This window comes from Melopsittacus undulatus, chromosome 3, assembly GCF_012275295.1.
Source record: "Melopsittacus undulatus isolate bMelUnd1 chromosome 3, bMelUnd1.mat.Z, whole genome shotgun sequence".
Lineage (NCBI taxonomy): Eukaryota > Metazoa > Chordata > Aves > Psittaciformes > Psittaculidae > Melopsittacus > Melopsittacus undulatus.
Genome location: NC_047529.1, coordinates 35,501,272 through 35,522,074, shown reverse-complemented (window position 1 = coordinate 35,522,074; position 20,803 = coordinate 35,501,272). Strand labels below are relative to the sequence as shown.

Sequence of the window (20,803 nt, the reverse complement as noted above, 5' to 3'; positions counted from 1 at the left end):
AAACAACTTACATTTTCAGGTTTAAAATAAATGTCTTTGTATGCTTAATAGGAGATTAAAATAATGACATATAGCTATTTCTTGCAAAGCTCAGCTTATCTGAATGACCTGATCATCTTGGCTCTTTTTGCAGTGAATGAAGAGAAATAGACATTTTTTTAATTCCACAGTTCATCCAATCTGTTTTACGTATCTACTTTAGGTTGAGATTAATCATACTCCATAAGTTACTATTAATTATAAAAGACAACTGGTTTAATATAATTGATCCTGAGAGCTAGTTAAAATGAATGCTACCCCTTTTTTTCTGGAAACTGAGTGTGTTCACTTGTTTCTTTTTGGGTCAGCAAAGGGAAGTTGCAGGGTTGTGCAAATGATTCACATGGACACAATCTTTTACAAAAGAATAATGATAAATCCCTATAATAGATTTGTACTGTGTGTGATTATAATACTTTATGACACATAGGTTACACAGTAGACTAAATGTTGTCAGGGCATGACTGTGAGCATGGAAAGTGGTTGTCTAGGTTGCTGAAATGTTAGGGTAAATGCTAGTGTGCTTCTAGCTTGGGTTGTCTAGCAGTCTCCCAAACGATCTCAGGTGTAACATAGTAGACGGCATGAGCTAAATTCCCTTGAAGTGGCTTTTAGACAGCCATGCTCTTTTGAAGGGTAATTGAAGTGCATGGCTGTAGTGAGAGCATTCTCACAGGTCTTGGAGCCTGATCTTTTTTAAGATACTGGCACAGATAGAGATGCAGTGTCTATGTGATGGAATAACAGTCTTTTTTTTTTCTTGGGGGGAGGGGGAGGGCAGGGGAGAGACACATTCCTTTTCCCGAAGTCTAGATACTTCATATCCTGGTGTCTCATTCTCCCCTAATTAATGAAGGACCTCATAGAGTCATAGAATGGTTTGGGTTGGAAGGGACCTTAAAGATTATCTAGTTTCAGGCCCCTTGCCATGGGCAGGGACACTGTCCACTAGACCAGGCTGCTCAAAGCCCCATCCAGCCTTCCAATCTGGCCTTGAACACTGCCAGGAATGGGACATCTACATGGGCAATCTCATGTAGAGAATGAGCTGAAAATAGCAAACTGAAGGGAAGACCAGCCACCTGATTCAGAACTACTTAATAAAGCTGTTCAGTAAAATAAGGACAGCAAAATGGAATCCATTTGTAGAGTCAGAATTATTTTCTTGGGGTGGGAACATGACAGCAATAAAGGAAGAATCCACAAAGAAGAATTTGGACTTGAGAAAGATGAATCTGGAACCACTCTTTTTATTGCTCCAAGAACTGGACCTCAAGCAAAAGGGAGTACATATTTACATTTTAGCCATGTTACATGGAAAAAATGCAGAGAGGAAAGGGTAAAATGTGGAAGGAGTTTTAACTGCTCAGACTAGACCTGCTCTTTCCAAGGAGCAGAGGGGGTGCTGTTTACCCCATTTTCAGCATGTTAATAGGCTAAAAAGGGCAATGCTAATAGAAAATGAGTATTTCTTCATTTCAGCACAGAAGAAACTGAAGCCATGCTATCTTGACACTAGGATGGATGAAATAATGTTTGCATTTTTCTTCCTGAGTTACCACACGATCTGTTGAGTTCAATACGGAGATTAGATGAGGAAGTGAAGCTTGCATTTAGTGGCAAATACAGGATCAAGAGTTCCTTTCTCTGAATAAAAAAGAATGGAACACTGGAAGTTTGACAAATTAATAAATTGCTCCCTAATATCTTTTAGAATAGTGTAGATAATATGCTTTCTTCAATACAGTAATGCCATAATCAAGTATCTAATGAATAATTAGCACTTGGTGTTTCCATTTCTGATTTACCCAAATTATATGTAATTTATCTATGTTCACTGATCACATCTGATCTAAATGAATCATGGGAATATAATTTGCATCAAGATCAGATTCATTGGCATTTTGTTTTTATTTCACATTTTATATATCTGTGTCTTTTTTTCTTCTCTTCTTATTTCTGTTTGCAGGTTTTGACCTAGTGAAGTGTGAAGATCCTGGCATACCAAATTATGGCTACAAGATCCGAGATGAAGGACATTTTATAGACACTGTCATTTTATACAGCTGTAATCCTGGTTATACAATGCATGGTAGTAGCATTATGACCTGCTTAAGTGGAGATCGAAGAGTTTGGGACAAACATTTGCCTACTTGCATAGGTAATATGGGTTGTGGCAATGAAAGATTTTGGTCTGGTGTTTCAAGAAAGAAAAATAACAAATACTTTCTATACTTCATGCTATGATAATGGTGTAAATATATTTTAAAGTAAAGATTTAATGTGGACATTCAAGTATAACTTCTGTGAAACAGATGGCTGGCCATTAATGGCTACAAAATGCAAAGAAACACATCTTTCCACAGGGCAGCTTTGATGCAAGACTACTGCTTTGGTTCTGATATTATCCTGGATCATTGAATCTGATATGCTGTTACAGGCAGTGGTATTCTCAAACGGTTCACAAGCTAAGCAAACACCAGGAAAAAGCAACTTAAGATTTTTTATTTATTTATTTATTTTTTTACCTTACCTGTTTTCATCAGAAATTACTGATTTCTAATTTTTATCCCACACCAGTGGGTTGTTTAATCTGTGTGCTCTTGAGCCACTGTGGGCATGATAGGATACCCCATCTGTCAGTCTTGAGGTACACCTTTTCTCTAAATATTATATGTCTTCAAGTACCTAAAACTGTTTCATTACCAACCAATGTAAATGTTACATAGAGAAGAACTAGGTGAGGAGCATAAAATTACTGCACATCAGCATAGCTATTGTCTATTGTACCTTTACAAGGCAGTTTCTCTCCAGTGTTTTTCTTTGCAATCCAGCGATTAGCAGTGATTTTTTTGTCACTTTCTGCGTTCAAGTTTCAGATGAAGTTCTCATGAGGCCTTGGGAAAGTCTTTCTATGCATGTTCTGATGCTTAGTGTTTGTCTCTGCTGCCTGCTGTGGGCAGGCCACCAACTGCTTTCAGAACTTACCTGTAGGATCCCTGCTTGTTGCCTTTCTCCCATATTGCGTGTTACATTCTCCATTCCAACAGCAGCTTCCTGCTGAACACATTCATAGATTTAAAAAGGAGCAAGTTCCCTTCCTTTCAAAAGCTGAGCTTACCCAGAGGGAAAATGCCAGCAAAACATCCGTGAACAGCATTTCTGCTGTCTTAGTAGAACTTGTGAATCCAAAATTATGTCTCTAAGTTTTCTCTTACATATTTTACAGGTCAAAACAACTCTTTCCAGTTTTGATTTAAGGACTTTTGTAGGCTTTTTAAACATTCATGTCCTCAAGCTCTTTGGTTAATTGGCTAGCTTCCTTTTCCTCTAAGTTTGCCCTTTTATAGAGAAAAGCTATAATTAGTCCTACGTACACCTATCTCCCCATTTAATTTAAATGAAGTCATTACTCTAAGGTCATTTCCTGTAATAATTTCTTGCGCTGTGTTCACTACAACATAAGTATTTGAATCACTTCTAAAACATTTGTTGGTTTAAAGTCTGTTATGTGAATAAATCCAGCCATCTACCTGTTTCATTAGTATGATGATTTGTCATCTAGTCTTCTAATCTATATGTGGGAAGCTCATATCTCAACTATACAGTATTTAAAAAGAAATAAAAAAACATGTGTATTCCAGTCTGTCCTGGATGAAGATAGGGAATGCAGGATTAAGTGAATCTAAAGAAAAATCCCATGTTTGCTGCTGAAGAACATCTTTTGTAACACTTCTCCAACATATTTTTGACCAGGATGTATGTTTTTAAATGCTGACTTTATTTAGTTTACTCGATCACTACTATGTAATGCTCCTTCCGCACCCATATCTCTACCTGTATTTCCAGTCTGCTTCATAGCAGTTTACTTTCAAGTGTCTATCTTCCACTTGATTGCTACTCTATTAATTATTATTCTTGTTACTGTTGTTCTTCTTATCATCATCATTATTAGTGTTATTAGATTTTGTACCTTGACTTTCTAGATTTCATTTCTGTATTTTCTTGCTAAGCTTTTGGAATCACTTTTACCATCTTGAGGATCCCACTTCACCTCTAAGTAAAATTATGTCCTGATATAAATAGAATAGTCAATTTTCTTTTGTTATCCTGAGACAGACTTCCTTCTTGACTTCTGTCTGTTCACCACAAAGCTGTCTTTCTGTATATCTTCATCTCTTTACACACCTTTTTATTTGCTGTCCTTTTTTAATCTTTAAAATCAAATATGGGAATTGTATGAGTTTTGTATAAGTTTCCTCTTCCCCTTTCTCAACTTAAAACTCTTATGAAATACTAATATATTTCCCCAAGAAGTCAAATATTCACTGTTCTCTCTGAAAATTTTCCAAAGGGGAATCTTTCTAAACAGCCTTTCACAATCAGACTGTTAAGTTAATGAAATTATTGGGTTTTTTCTACTGTTCTGTGCACAGGAAAACTTATCATGAAGAAGTCTAAAAACTCAGCTAAGCATCTGCAGATAATTTCATGCTTTTTTTCTCCTGCTTCCAATGTTATTTATATAATCCTTTCTTTCTTCAGTTTTATCTTATGCTGTCACATTTCATCTCTTCCTACTTTTATTTGACAGGCTTTCCCTTCTTCCATTTTCTTAAGTTGTCATGAACTTCCAAACATGACTTACTTTTTCAGTCATGTTTTCTTAATACCTTCCTGTTTGTGAAGACCTATTCTTTTTTGCTTGTGTTGTAGATTACCATTTGATATTTGCTGTTCTCTCCAGTGACATTTAAATTCATCATTGTCTTTACAATCATTTCAGTCTCATTCACAAAAAATTTTCAAGCTCATACATAAACATATTGCACATATTCTACACCTAGTCATTTTCAGCCATACACTGGTATATTGGTCAATATTAATCCTACTTTTCCTATTTTCAAAATAAACATATTTTATATCCCTTAATGTTCTTTAAGCCTTAATGAAGAAAACCATTGAATTATTTTAATTCCTTCTCTAGAAGATTATAGAACTTTTTTAATATAATCAAACTTTATCACTTTATCACTCACTTTATTAGTAGTAATATATTTATTATATAGTATATATATTCTTTGAGGTTATGATTTTACAGTGCATATTGAAAAGTCATAGAGTCATAGAATCATAGAATAGTAAGGGTTGGGAAGGACCTTAAGATCATCTAGTTCCAACCCACCTGCCATGGGCAGGGACACCTCACACGAAACCATATCACCCAAGGTTTCATCCAACCTGGCCTTGAACACCGCCAGGGATGGAGCATTCACTACCTCCCTGGGCAACCCATTCCAGTACCTCACCACCCTAACAGTAAAGAATTTCTTCCTTATATCCAATCTAAACCTCCCCTGTTTAAGCTTGAACCCGTTACCCCTTGCTTTATCACGACAGTCCCTAATGAATAGTCCCTCACCAGCATCCCTATAGCCCCCCCTCAGATATTGGAAGGCTGCTATGAGGTCTCCATGCAGCCTTCTCTTCTCCAGGCTGAACAGCCCCAACTTTCTCAGCCTGCCTTCAAGGGCTGCTCTGAATTTCTTCTTTGCCCAACCTGTAGCTGTACCTGGGATTGCTTCAACCCAGGTGTAGGACCTTGCACTTGTCTTGGTTGTACGGGGCATTGGCCCACTGGACAAGCATGTTGAGGTCACTCAAAACTTCAGATTTTTTTGTTATAATCACTTTGGAAAGTTCTTCCTTTAATCTAGTCCTAATACGGGTAATATCTTTTTTTTTTTGACATATATGAGCTATCTATTGCATCATCCCAGATTTTAATCATGCATTCTCTTTTTGAATGTCTTCTATGTGTCAATTAGTTTCAGTTTAAATAATTTTGGCTGAACTAGGTTTCTTGAGTTATTTGGTAAATACAGTAATATATCAGTCATTTCTTCATCTGTAGTTAGCTATCACAGTGATTGTTGCATTCTGAACTTACTTGTATAATAAAAATTAACTGAAATACTAAGCAAAGGTCATATTTGAAGAAATTATGTGCTGAAGCAGCTCTCTGCTGTTGATCTATAAATAATATGTAGTGTGTTGAATGATCAAAACAGCACTATTGTATATCAGTCACTTTGTTTCCTTGTCAGATATTATCCTTCCTGGTATCAGTTTGGTTGTTAGTAATAACTTGGTGCTGTGTATAAGGGTTATAATTTGTTAAGAGTGTTGCTGATACATTGTTTGGTCAAAATGCCATGGTTCTTTCATCATTTATGTCTTACATTATGCTTGCTGTACAGCTATGCTTGATGAGTTCCCCATGGTAGCATTTTTTAATACCGCTACTTGTAAGGCAACACTGTAAATGAAATAGGAATTCAGGTACATCACTTAACTGAAAAGTTATTGATTATAGAATCATAGTGGTTTGGTTCAGAAGTGACCTTAAAGCTCATCTAGTTCCATCCTGCCTGCCTTGGGCAGGGACACCTTTCACTAGACCAGGTTACTCAAAGTCCCATCCAGTCTGGCCTTGACCACTTCCAGGGATGGAGCAGCCACAGCTTCTGGACAGCCTGTTCTACCCTCACAGTAAAGAATTTCTTCCTAATACCCAATCTAAATCGACCCTCTGATCCTTTTTTGTTCAGTGACATCTGACCGTAACGCAGCTCCAGTTTCATCAGGGTGCATCTTTATACTGGCCAGACAACAGCATAGTGCTCTAAGCAAGCAACATCAGAATCATAGGATTCTAGATGCTAAGCACTGCAGTTGTTCTCTCCACAAAGTTACAATAGCATTGATAATAAAGATGTTTTAAACAACACACTGCATGCTTCCAAATCATGGATTTCTGATCTACTCTTTCTGCGGGCATATGGTATTTAAATTTTTAAATAATAAAGAACGTGACTATGCATTATCAAACATCTTTTTAATATAATTAAATTTGAAATTATATAGAAGAAACGTGAAAGCATTAAATTTAAGGCATTTTGACAGTAAAGCAATATATAAAGTGATTCTAATCCAACACTGCATGTTCTGAATTTGAGCATTTAGTGTATTGCTTATTAGAGCCATACATCTTGGATGGGATATTTCTGAGGTGTTTCTGCTTTCTAGCTAATGCTAAAATTGTGCTTTTGTAGTTTCAGTTTATATCAAGCTATTAGTGTTGGTATAACAACATAATCACAGAAGTATGATTTATTGCTTTATAACAAGGTAGGAATGAGAACATATGTGCATTTTTAACTCAGGTAGCTGTCCTGGTTTGTATGTACATTTATTACTTCAGAGAAATCTGATCATTCTGTTACCTTTTTAGAAGACAGATTTGGAATGGACAGAAAATGCAAGTGAAAATATTATGATCTTGTTAAAAATAAATGTAATCCTTACTTATTTTGTAGCTGAGTGTGGTGGTCGAATTCATGCTGCTACATCGGGGCGCATTTTGTCCCCTGGTTACCCAGCACCATATGACAACAATCTTCATTGCACTTGGATTATTGAAGCAGATCCAGGAAAGACAATAAGGTACATGCTTAATTTCAATATTTATTGTTGACTTCAATATTTTATAAATTATAGTCTATTGTATTTGCACGCTCTTCTACACAAACTGCTGGTTTTCAGTGGGGGAGGCAAAGCACCCTTCTATCAGGTGGCCAGGGTTTGCCTATTCAGGTGGAACGTTCCAGGTTTTGGGACATGATAACTGCCCTAGGAACATGACCAATCCTTCCAGTATCTGAAGGGGGCCTACAGGGATGCTGGTGAGGGACAGTTCATTAGGGACTGTAGTGATAGGACAAGAGGTAACGGGTTGAAACTTAAACAGCAGAAGTTTAGATTGGATATAAGGAAGAAATTCTTTACTGTTAGGGTGGTGAGGTACTGGAATGGGTTGCCCAGGGAGGTAGTGAATGCTCCATCCCTGGCAGTGTTCAAGGCCAGGTTGGATGAAGCCTTGGGTGATATGGTTTCGTGTGAGGTGTCCCTGCCCATGGCAGGGGGGTTGGAACGAGATGATCTTAAGGTCCTTTCCAACCCTAACTATTCTATGATTCTATGCACCCTGCCATCCAGACACCAGCTGCCTCAGGGCACATTTCAGTATCGCCCCACACAAAAGTTGACTTCTCTTACACCAGGATGACACCAGATTCCACAAACCCCATAATATGCTAATAGTGTTAAGCAGTAGTGTTAAACAATACACATAAGGGTGAACAAGGACCTCGGGAACCTGCATAATAGAAGCATCCATATCAGCCATGGATAGGAAGAAGATGTATTCCCTCATCCTTTCCACAAAATAGCTCCTCCAGCACAGTGAGGCCATCAGTGCCAGGGCAAAGCACATAGAAATTTTTTGTGTTAAAGTGTTCCCAAGATCAGCAAAATAAAGAGATAAGCAGTGCAGACACCAAACTCCATGACCAACAAAAGAGCTTGCCACTTAATAACTGTTATACCTATAGCATGCCTAATACAAAACTATTGTCTTGAGCAACACCCACATTGCATGCTAAAAAGTATGCTGGTGGGTTGACGTTGTTTGGACACCAGGCATCCACAAAGCTGCTTTGTCACTGCCCTCCTCAGCAGAACATGAGGGGAGAAAATTAGATGGGGAAAAAAACCTTTGTGGGTCAAGATACAGGTAGTTTAATAAAGCAAAAGCAAAGGTGGCACACAGAAGCAAAGGAAGACAAAAGATTTATTCTTTTATTTCCCCATCAGCAGGCAATGTCCAACCTGGAAAGCAGGGCTTCAGTATGGTTAGTGGTTTCTCCAAAAGACAAATGCAGTAATGAATACCACCCCCCACCCACATCCCCCAGTTTTCTTTTTGCTTTTATTGCTCAGCAGATATCATATGGTGTGGAATACCTTTTGGTTAGTTTGGGTCAGCTGTCCTGGCTGTATTCACTTCCAAGATCTTGCCAACCCCCTGCCTACTGGTGAGGGGAAATGTTGTGCCTTGATGTTGTGCAAGCGCTACTCAGCTGTAGCCAGGCCACTGGTGTGTTGTCAGCATCTTTCTAGCCACCAATACAAATCACAGCACTGTGAGAACTGCTATGGGGAAAATTGACACCATTTCAGCCAGAACCATCACAGCTGTCGACTGTGGCTTCAGAAATCTTCCCTAGAGTCACTGTAATGCCCTTCTTTTATATCTTAGTGTCACATTCAATGTGATAATTAGTTTTAAATCAAATATAATTGTTTAACACTATTTTTTAAATACCTCAAGCAGCCATAAAGCTCCTGACTCTCTGCCAGGAGTGCTCAGACATCAGGCATCTTGAACCTTGTGGGGTGTCTATTAGGAACTGTCTTTTTGTCGTGAATGCTTTGATCTGATGAGGATTTGACAAGCAACAGCAACAGTAGGGAAGATTAGGTGATATAAAGCTTTACATTCAACACTGAAGGGTTTTCACTTTCCATTCCTGCTCTCTTCCATCATATCATTAATATATTTAACATTTTGAATTATATGAGACTTTTCCTCCATAATTATTTGAATAATGAGACCAGTAACATCTGAGAAGACGTTGAGAATAATCAAGTTGGAGAAAAAACAAGAGATTTTAATAAGAGGTCTGGACAGGACTGGGGGAATGCTTAATAGGTAAGGACTGGAAGATTTCTCCACATAGGGAAGGCAGCATAACAGAAAAGGGAAGAAATTAGAAGAATACATAAAACGAAGGACACAAAATTGGTGATTAATGCATGACATAAAGGTACATGTCAAGGACTGTATGATGGAATCTAGAGCTTTTATTTCTAAAATGATTTATGGAAAGATGATGGAAGGGTTCCAGAACTCAGGCAGAAGGAAATTAGTAATACAAGAAGACCTTTTAAAATAGTTTTTCCTCATCAGTTTGGCATAGTGACAAGAAAGACTATCATACTTTGCTGTTGATGTGTAGCTAAATCACTCAAGTGGAAGGAATACCAATATTTAAAGACACTTTCAGCTCAGTTTTCTGTAGTAACATAAAGATTCGAAAACTTTGAAATGGAAAATTCTATTCAATACTCAAGATGTTCCAATCCTAAGAGGAAGTTGCCATGAAAGCAAGAATGTAACAGAAACTTTTAACTTCTAGGCAACAGAGATAATCTTAATTTCTGACATTTTAAAATAATCTATTCATACTAATATGCCTGATGTTATGCAACAGAGATTAGTTTTCTACTCCTATAAAGGATAGAAATACAGGATAGAATAGGTATTTTTGTCTACTGAAGTATATGGTTTCCAGTAAAAGCGTTACTTAAGAATAGTATTTATTTATTTTGAGTAAATATTAAGGTGTTTTATTATTAATTTATCGGGACAATAGTTTTAATTTATTGCTTAAAGGAAAAGTATTACTTTTTAAAAATAAAATAGGCAAAACAATATAAACAAATGACCGATTACTCACTGGGAGGGTTTTTTAGTTTTTTATTTTTGTAATCCCATTTCTAAACCAAATGATTAATTTACTCCATCATAGGTGAATTCAATATGTCATTTACATTTCAATTACAATCTTCAAATTAATGATTTCAAGTTAATGACAAATATAATGAAGAAATATCTACACACAACTGTTTGAAACAAAAATATAATTTTCATATTTACCTGTTAGATTTCTTCAGTGTTAAAAATGTAAACAATCAGAACTTGAAGTCAGTGCGCATATTTTAACTAATAACACAGCACTCTTGAACTCTTTCTAAATCTAATACTTAATCTTGAGATAAATGCAGATTATTCTAATTCTATATTTTATAACTTTTGGCATAAGGCAAAGGTAGGTTAAAATATCTTTTGGTTTGTATAGGAAAGAAAATGCCATGCTGACAGAATTTCCTGTACTGTGTATGCTTCTGTCCAGTAGCAACTGCTTTTTAAAAATTGCGGTTCAAGTCAATCACTGGTTTTGGTACACTCATTTGAGTATAGCCTCCTTCTCTCCAAACTATACAATCCCAGAGCTCTTATTTTTATTGTAGATATTTAAGGGATAAGTTAATTTACAAAACAAGTACTGTATTCCTCACAGTGGTGTTTTCTGTAATTCAGGCATTTCTAGAGCAGAATAGCATCTCTCTTCCACAATGAGCACATACAACAGGAAAAATGAGTAAAACAGCAGAGCCACCAGCCCTTTTCAGTCCTAAACAACATCCCAAAACTAAGTACAATCTGGGAATGATTGCCTGGAGTTTTGTGAAATTGTGTTCAATGAGTAATGTACAGTGTTTTTAATTTCTCTTTGCAGTCTGCATTTTATAGTTTTTGACACTGAGGCCGCTCATGACATCTTGAAGGTGTGGGATGGGCCTATTGATAGCAGCATCCTTCTGAAAGAATGGAGCGGCTCAGCCCTTCCAGAAGATATTCACAGCACTTTCAACTCATTAACATTACAATTTGACAGTGATTTTTTCATCAGCAAATCAGGCTTCTCCATTCAATTTTCAAGTATGTAAATATCTTTTCATCTCAAATATAATACTAATATATACTATTAATATGTTATATATATTAACTGTTCCTCATCTTATAACAGTTTTAAAAAAGTAGATAATTTTAATCATATATTTATGCAAATAGCTACAACTAGGGAGAAGTTTTGTATTTGCTTTGAAGTTTAAGTTTTCTTATTCCTTATTTTGCACAGCAGCAATATGCCTAGTGTTGTCTAATTAGCAAGTCAAAATGGATTTGTACATACATAAGTTTTCTTCTACACTCATAGTTTTTAATGTTCCTACCAGTGCTACCTAACAATACATTATTTTGTGTTTATACATTGTGTTGCTTGTTTGGTTTTTTTTTCTCACAAGATTGGTTGCATCATGCATCATTTTTATGGCCTCAACAACTGTTTGTGTACATGATTAAACTGCAAAATACGTTTTACCATACTGAAATAGATTTTAAAATTTGGTATTAAAAGGATCTAATTCATCTTCAGGTCTAAAGTGAAAGAATATTGTTATCAATATTGTAGAAGTGATAAATACCATAAAATTAACTGTGTGGAGTTTTTCTGTGATAATATGATGAAGTGTAAGACAGAAGGTAGGACTGTATCTTTGTATTTTCTTAGTTGTTAAATCCTTACATGTCTATATTTCTGTTCAGCAGCATAGAAAAACTATGAATTAATAAAGCATGTAAGAATAGGAGTATTGTTTAAAACCTTTGTAGGTGCTGTCATTCAGATGCAAAGGGCACAGATAAGTTTTCTCTCATTATTATTTATGAGGAAATATACTTTGGGCATTTCCTGGTCTCTAAATAATGTCTTTTACATTTATCCATTTAATTAATTTTGCTTGATATTTCTGAATGTTGTACTCCCCAAACCAGAGGCTCTTCTATCAGCCCTAAGATACCTAGATAAAAGAATGCAAAAATTAGTCAAAGACAGAACAAAATCAGTATTTCTAAAATTTCTGACCAGTATGATGGTTTTGATGTTGTTGAAAGAAGATAAATTTTACATTTTTGGAAATGAAGTGTTTTTTTTTTCTCTGTTAATGTTAGCAAATACATTGTATGTTGTATTTTATGGAAATACTTATAAGTTTATGTAAGGATTTTCAAAGGAGGAAAGTATTTGAACAGATTTGTCATTGCATTCTTTGACCTTCAGTGATACTTGTGGTAAGTAGGAGATAATTTAATGCCTTAAGGGTGAATAACTGATTTTGCCATCTTAGTAAAGCATCTGGTGGATGCAGTCAGTGATCATGCTAGCAGTTGCTGAGTATGTCTTACTATAATTAATTGGAATTAGTGGTGAAGAGCTGTGGTGAAGAACTGAATGCTCTAGTAAAGGGAGAATTATATTAAAAGTTTCATTCACCCTGCTTGACAAGTAGAATGTTTTATTAATTTTTTAATTGTAAGGAGTAAAATATATGATTTAAGGAATATGTTAAATTCTTAATTATTTAATCTAAAAATCAGAGCTTAGTTTATTTAGTCTCCTTGAGGTAATAGGCAGACCACTATGGCCTTAATCTGTAAAGGATTTAACCTAAGGCTAAGTGAGTATCTCTGCATGCTTTAGTATTCATTATGTGTTCAACCTGTAGGCCAGTTTATAGCAAAGCTGCACAGGGTATTGGAAATTCACTACTTTAGTAGTTTGTAATTCTTAAAGTTCATTAAGTAATGAACTTAAGTTGCTTAAACTTTTTCTGGTTATTCCAGAGGATATGGATATTTATTACAAATTCTATAAAGGTAACTGGTCAAATTTTGTGTCTTTGTCACTTGAAGTATTTTCAAGTGTTGCATTTATTAATGAGTGCCTTTTATTTTAATATTCATTACAATCCAAGAAGTAAACATCAGGTGCAGAATTGCACAGGATTAGAAATCCTTCCATATTCTGAACCTCTTACACTTACATACAACTTCTGGTTTGGTTTATGCAATTGGGATGAGTGTCAACGAACATCAACTTGTGGGATCGCACAAAAGATATACATCGGAGACTATATGGTCAAATGAACAGTATAAAGACAGCATTAAAGAGCAAACCTGCTGGAGAATTTGTTTCACTGTGCTGTGGATGTGCTTACTTTCTACACTTTGCACTCTAAAATGTCTTTACTGCATCTGCCTAAAAAGGAGGCATTGTGAAAAGATAGTATGAAGTAGATCAGAAAATAACACCTATAAAGTACTTACTGTTGATTGTAAATGTAATTAAAGGAATTTTTGATGGAAAAATGTAAGTGGCTGAAGCTTAAAAAAATGTTTAAAAGTGCCTTGTCTTGACTACTCAGCTCAGCATGTAGGCATGAGGACATGAACTGACAAGAGTGATTATGTTAATTGTAATCAGTCTACTGCTTTTCATTAAAACTTAATTACCATTTAATCGTGCATAAAAGGACAATAAATGGAGTTCACTGTGCAAAACTGACCTTTACTGTGGGGGTTAAATGCATTCAAGCTATATATTACAAGCCAGGGATGTGAACCAGCTCCTTCTGGTCATAATACAAAAAGTGAACACAAGAAGGGCATAGACAAATTTTTTAATTTGCCTCTTTGTTCCAAAGAAACAAAGTTACGGGCAGCAAAAACTTCCTGCCTAAGTTAACCGTCAAGAAGAAACTTTCTAACCTAGCTTAGTTCTGTCTTACATGTCTAAGGTAAGTGGGATAAAAATTTCCATCTGAAATGGCTTTTTTCGTTTTTTCAGCTATAGGTCTAGATGTACTAATGTACACTCTATTTCAAACTTCTGGACATCTCAGGGCAAGTGAAATGAATCCTACTTGTCTTTTCACAGGTATTAAGTCCCCTTTGAAATGCCATAACATATCCTAGCTAGTCTCAGTCTGCCACTCCAGGTTATACATCCATAAGTCCTTGGTCACATCTTCCATGTCTATGCAGATATCTTGGATATTGTAAGACATCTTGAATGAGACTAGCCACGTATTTTGAAGTAGATCAGTTTTACCCTGAATGTTAATCTTCAGCTACTCTAGATTTCTGAAAGTAGTTGGATTCCATGCTAGTCTATGGTCCATTACTTTTATTGACCTAAAGTTTATTTTATTGAGAGCTTATTTATATCTAGCCATATAAATTGTTTTCTCGATATTTAACAGAGCCAATGGAAGTGGTAGATGATAGGAGCAGCACTGGCAGTTGCTAGTCGTATTATCATTCTTACAGAATCAGCCTTGTTTTAACAATACCTAAGAGTAATTCTACCCTTAAAGTCTAACCTTTTTTCTTGAACTAAATTCTCAGCTGTTGTAACTTGAGAACTGTACCCATTTTTTATTTTTTAACTAAATAATGCATTCATAGTTTCTCAGCTGGCTTCATAGATTTTGCTCCTCAGGCTAGAAATACATCGAAGGATTATTTGCACTCTTTTTATAATAGAAAAAATCATTTTTGGAAATGTCTGCCTGTCGTAGTTTAAACTAAATCTGCACAGTTTCCCCTTTGTTTCCCTCCCCCCCCCCCCCACTTCCCACTCCCGGAGGGATGGGAAGGAGAGCCAGAGGAATACAACTCCCACTGATTGAGGTAAAATCAGTCCAGCAATTAAGGTATAACACAAATCAATACCGGTACCAATAAGAAATCAATGTTAGAGACAAACAGGGAGAGAGAATATGATACCACCCGCCGCCACGAGGCCAGCCTGGAGGAGAGAGCTCACCCCTCCCCTCCCAGCCAGCTTACAGTCCCCTCCCCGAGCAGGACGTGCTGTGGTATGGAATACCTCCCCGACTAGCCCAGACCAGGCGCCCTATCTCTCCCTCCTCCCTGGCAGAGCATGAGCTACTGCTGAACCCATGACACTGCCTTTTCCAGAGTCAGACCCCTCTGTGGTCATTTTCTATGCCTACCTCTTGTTCTATGGCATTGTTCATTTCTCTTAGTCATAGTATTTGGTTAGAATACACTTTAATTAACAATATGCCTGTCTCTGCTTTCATGTCAACAGAAAGGTAAACATTACAAATAGTAAAATGTTAATAAAGAAGCAGATTTTTTTTCTCAATTTCTTTTTAGTATTTCCAACTTACTAGAAGAACTGCACACATTCATTTTATTAAAAGCGAAGATATGAAATAAAGGCATTTGCATAGTTGGTTTAATCCAGTTCTTCTGTTGCTTGCTCGCTCTCCCAATATTTTTAAAATTTGCTTTTGAATTAAATGCAGATATAAGCAATGACAAGTAAAGATAACTGGTTATATCTGAACAACACAAGTCATCAAATATGATAATAGAAATTAAAAACTTATAGGGAGCAGTTATTAGAACAATCATTTGGGAATTGCCTGATATGACACATCTATTGATATCTTTGTTTGACAAGAGCTTAAGCATCAGCAGTTCTGATAGTTGCTGATAACACTGGGCTTAATTCTGTTTAAGCAATGATGCCTACTTCTGTCCGTTTTTGTAATTCCATTTAACCATTTTTTTTGGTCTACATTGATTCCTACAGTGACTGTCACCTGCCTAGAGCTGTTGAGTAGTGTTGTCTTGTAAATTGTTCTTTTAATCACTTGCTTAATTGCTGGAGCTACTGCATTTAGTTAGTAGAAGCATTTCCATGACAGAATCTTCATTGCTAGGATCTGTCATGCAGTTATTCCAGTTTGGTTCACAATTAAATTATCAAGAAAAGGAGGTTAGCAGAAAAATATATTTTAAATGAAATGTACACATGCATAATCACATACTTGCTTTGCTAACTTACAAAATTTTGAGTTCAAAGAAAATGAAATCCATTAGGACTTCCCTTGTTAAAATAAATAAAAGGACACAAGACACAGGAATTCATGATTCCATTTTAAAGTCTATAACCTAATCATTTCACAATTCAGTCTCTTCTTTTCCTTTCTGTGTTGCTATAACTGTTGCCTTGCATGTTCACAATAATAGTTTCATGAAAATGTCTTAACATTGCTGTCCATCGTCTAATCCATGGCCTGGGCAAGTCATCCTCAGCCTTGTAGAGGATAAGCCGTTCTTGATTGGTTACCATGGAACTAGGCACAAATGAAGCTTGTAGATTACTTTGATGGTTATCTCTAAACTTAACAGCTTTTGTACTTCAGGCTTAATGAAAGGGGTTGCATTTGCATTTGGGTTTCTTTTGTCTTTACATTCTTGGACAATACATTTAAATATGTGGTTGATACTAATGTACTTTGATATGCCAAAATCCTTCTCAGACCTATTATGCAAGGATAATGCACTAAACAGGGGAAGCTTGTGCACTGTCTGCAATTTACAAGCTTAGCTCCAGAAAAGTCTTTATTATTTTTATAACCACTAGAAGAAACTAGTGTTGCAACACAACACTATTGCAAACAGCATAGATGATTGTTCATCACAGATATAGTGAAAATATGTTGATAAAGGTGATGGTTTGGTTGTGTTTTGTTTTGTTTTGTTTTTTCATGAGCTACAATACATTACAGGCTAAACAAACAATTAAATGAAGTGTCTTTCAGGTGAAGTATAGATCAGGCACAAATCTAGCATATTCCTCACAAGGCTGTTGACACACAAAAATACCGGGTTTTGTGTTCTCAGAAACAGCCTCATATTGATTATCATTGAAGTTTTAAATCAATTTTGAAATTTTATTTCAGGAGCCAAATCCAAACTAAGTCTAAAATTGGATTCTGGAAGATTATTAAATTTAAAACAGAGAGTCTTAACACAGTGGCTGCCACCATATGGAGGTCTGAAACTCCCTAGCAGTTTGTGGTTTTGCCAGATGCCCTTTCTTCTGGCATCTACACCTGGCTCCATCTTTTTCATACACAGAAGCCTGTTCCTCTCCTATCAGAGAAGACAGTAAGAGATGGGAAATTTGTAGAGTGCTACCCTATAACCCACTGACTCTCATGTAGCTTACTGCTTTGAACGTAAGTGTAAGAACTGAGAAGCAATTTAATTCTTTTCCAGCTTAATGGAATTCAGATCCTCTTTCCTGGCCATGCCATTTTAGGCATCTAGGTTTTCTCAGCAATTTCTAAGAAGTCTGACTATGAAATTTGATTTGATTTAGCATCTGTGAATCTAAAATGTAGTTACTAGTTCCCCTGCTTACTAGAATATGCATTGTGATTGTGTTCATCTTCAAGTTTCTGGATTCATCAGGGGTTTTTTGAAAATTGTATATGGCAGTGTTGCATCAGAGCACAAACGTGGCCTCTCATAAGTGTGTAAGCTAGATATTAATTGCATGTCTCTAGATTAGTCTAGGGGCTGAGAAGAAATGAGCCAGTTATAAAAGACTGATGACAGAAGAACTAGTTATTTTTAATATCTGGTTTACTTATGAATGCATATAACCCCTATACCCTTTAGATACTTGCACAGTACCAAATGAAGCAGTAGTAGATATGTAATTTTCATGCAGTTACAGAACCTCTTGGGAACCTTGAGAAGTAAAACAACTTGGAAAAGAGACAAGTTGAAAAGTTGACAGTCTGTCTAAATGTTCACTTTGCTAGATGACACAGCAGTTCTTAAATGGCTGGTGTTTTGTTTAATTAGGATCAAATGTATTTGGTATGATAGAAAGGTTGTTAGTTTCCAATACATAACTTCTGAGGCTGCAAAAGTGAATGCGTACGGATATTTTGGTGCTTACTAAACGTCTGTGATTGTTTTTAAAATTTAGAACTTTATAAGAAATGGAGATTAATCTTGAAATGAATATTAAAAGACATCAATCCTTCATAAGTGGTGCATGCTTGACACAGTCAAAATTGAAAAGACGTTATTTGCTGAGGTATTATATTTGCTTTGTGGAGGCAGCTGAGCTTTTGGGGCTGGAAGTCAGCTTGAAGAAGACAGTTCTTCTCTACCAGCTTGCACCAGAAGAAAATTATCATCATTCCCACATTACCATTGGCAAGTCAGAGCTTAAGTCAGTTCAGCAGTTCAGCTATCTGGGAAGCATTATTCTCTCAGATGCCACAATCGACAAAGAGATAGACAACAGAATAGCAAAGACTTATAAAGCCTTCAGAAATAAAAGAGTCTGGTGCAATAAACACGTGAAGAAAAGTGCAAAGATTAGTGTCTATAGAGCCATTGTACTGTCTACTCTTCTATATGGGTCTGAATCACGGGTTATCTACCACCATCACCTGCGACTCCTCAAACACTTTCATCAGCACTGCCTCTGTACAATTCTAAACCTTCGTTGGACTGACTATGTGTCAAGAGTTACTGTCCTTGAACAGGCAGGGGTCACCAGTATTGAGGCCATATTGCTGAAATTGCAGCTGCGCTGGGCAGGGCATGTCTCTAGGATGAAGGATCATTGCCTCCCTAAGATTATATTTTACGGTGAACTTGCCACCGGTTGCTGCAAGAGAAGTGCCCTAAAGAAGAGATATAACGACTCCCTGAAACAATACCTTAGCCTTGGCCATATTGGCTACCATCAGTGGTCCACCTTGGCCTCCAATCAGGAGACTGGGAGACACACTATACATAATGCCATTGTCTCCTTTGAGAACACATGCAGAACTAGTCTCAAGGAGAAAAGGCAAGGTAGAAAGAATCGCGTCCTGCCTATACCACCCAAGGAGACCTTTTGTTGTGCTTTTTGCAACCTGATTTGCCTATCCCACATTGGTCTTTTTAGTCATCAGCACCCTTGTAGCAAGCATGGGTAAAGCCTTTCCCAAATCTTCTTTTGCGAAGTCAAGCCATGATGGCTATATTGCATGATCTTTTAAGGAGAAAATGTAGATATTCAGAGATTTTATGGAAAAAGAGATACTGATTAATGTCAGAGATGGATTTATGTTTATTTACATGAAAGAATTATGATTCCTTAACAAATATGCACTGTAATGATCCATTCTTTAGAGCTGTTATTGTCTGTCAAATGAGAAATACTTCTCTGAGGTCATGACCATGTTTTCCATCCTCTGTGCCCAAGTATACTTTTAGTAAACTGCACTAATATGGGATGTCATGTAAATTGTTAGAGTGGTTCCTGGGGAATGTTTACCCAGTACTCATCAGTAATGACAGCACTACTGTTTCAGTTTTCCAAATGTTTAGTTGTTTTTGCTTTTTCATATGGCGGTATACTCTTCTGGTGAGGATGGAAGGAGTAGATGCAGTTGTTGATACAGAAAAAGGGTTACCTGCACGTTATGGGCGCAGAGGCTACATAGTGGTGATAGTGTCTACATAGTTTCATAAGAAAGCCTTTGGGTCATACTATTTTAAATGAGCTAGCAAAATCATTCTAATAAAACAGTAAAGTTTCTTGGGATTGAAACAGAAAAAAATGGAAAAAAAAAAATACCCCACCCCACAAAAAGAGAGGTGGGAGGACAGTCTGTTGTCACTAACACACAACATTTATAGGAGGTATGGGAGAGTCTGTGCCTCTCTGTTTAAAACAACAGAATGTGATTATCAAGCATAGAGAAATATTACTTTATGTTCTTAGTCTTTTTTTTGCCCTGTAATTTATAACGCTATCCTGAAGCCCAAGAACTTGAAGTGCTGCCTACTGCTCTGAATACATTCTTTCCTTGGGAAGACTGCAGTGTTTATTGCAACTCAGCATGTTGAAAACCTAAAGCTAGTGTAAAAGTCCTGGAATCTTCCACAGATCCATACTGGATGTACATTTGTGTATCTACTTTCTGAATAATTAGTTGCTTCAAGTCCTACTGTATTGATTGTTCTGCTCAGTTTAACATTGCTTTTATAATTAAATTATTTTTTTAACTAATTTATTTTTTTTACAAAGTAAAATCCTTATCCAAACTCAGGAGACTAAGCATAGGCGAGATATTTTGCTTGGATTCATTTTGAATGAATCCTAAGAAAGTTGTTGCTTCCTGATACAGGAACTTCAGGGCTATTTGTTTCAGCTGCTTAGTAAACATAGCATTTGCATGCTGCAATTTGCATGCTGTTATTAAGACTATAACCCAATGTTATTTATATTATGGCACTTAGTCTATTGTGCAAAAAGCATCAAAGCGCATGAAGAAATTTGTGTTGATAACCATAACATTAAAGTGAGAAAAGGAGCTACTAGCTCTTTTGATACATTAAAAAAAAAAAAAGGAAAGAAAAGCTTGTGTGTGTTTCCTCTCAGGCCATATTTTATACTAAAGAAACTGTCAGGAAGCCAACATAATCACAGTGTATCTCAGTAGGCAGATACTTGTAAAAACAAAGAGACAAAATGCCTTCCTGTATTAACTTACGAGTAAA

General features: G+C 36.3%; 1 protein-coding gene across 1 annotated transcript in view; it reads left to right on the top strand.

Moving 5' to 3' along the window:
* The window catches only part of CSMD1 (CUB and Sushi multiple domains 1), a 1,105,213-nt gene that overhangs the window by 905,599 nt on the left and 178,811 nt on the right, over positions 1–20,803 (top strand). Inside the window, exons 24-26 of the mRNA XM_013130058.2 lie at positions 2,009–2,200; positions 7,419–7,545; positions 11,304–11,506. Of these exons, the coding sequence (XP_012985512.2) occupies positions 2,009–2,200; positions 7,419–7,545; positions 11,304–11,506 (522 nt within the window). The remainder of the gene's footprint in view (positions 1–2,008; positions 2,201–7,418; positions 7,546–11,303; positions 11,507–20,803) is intronic.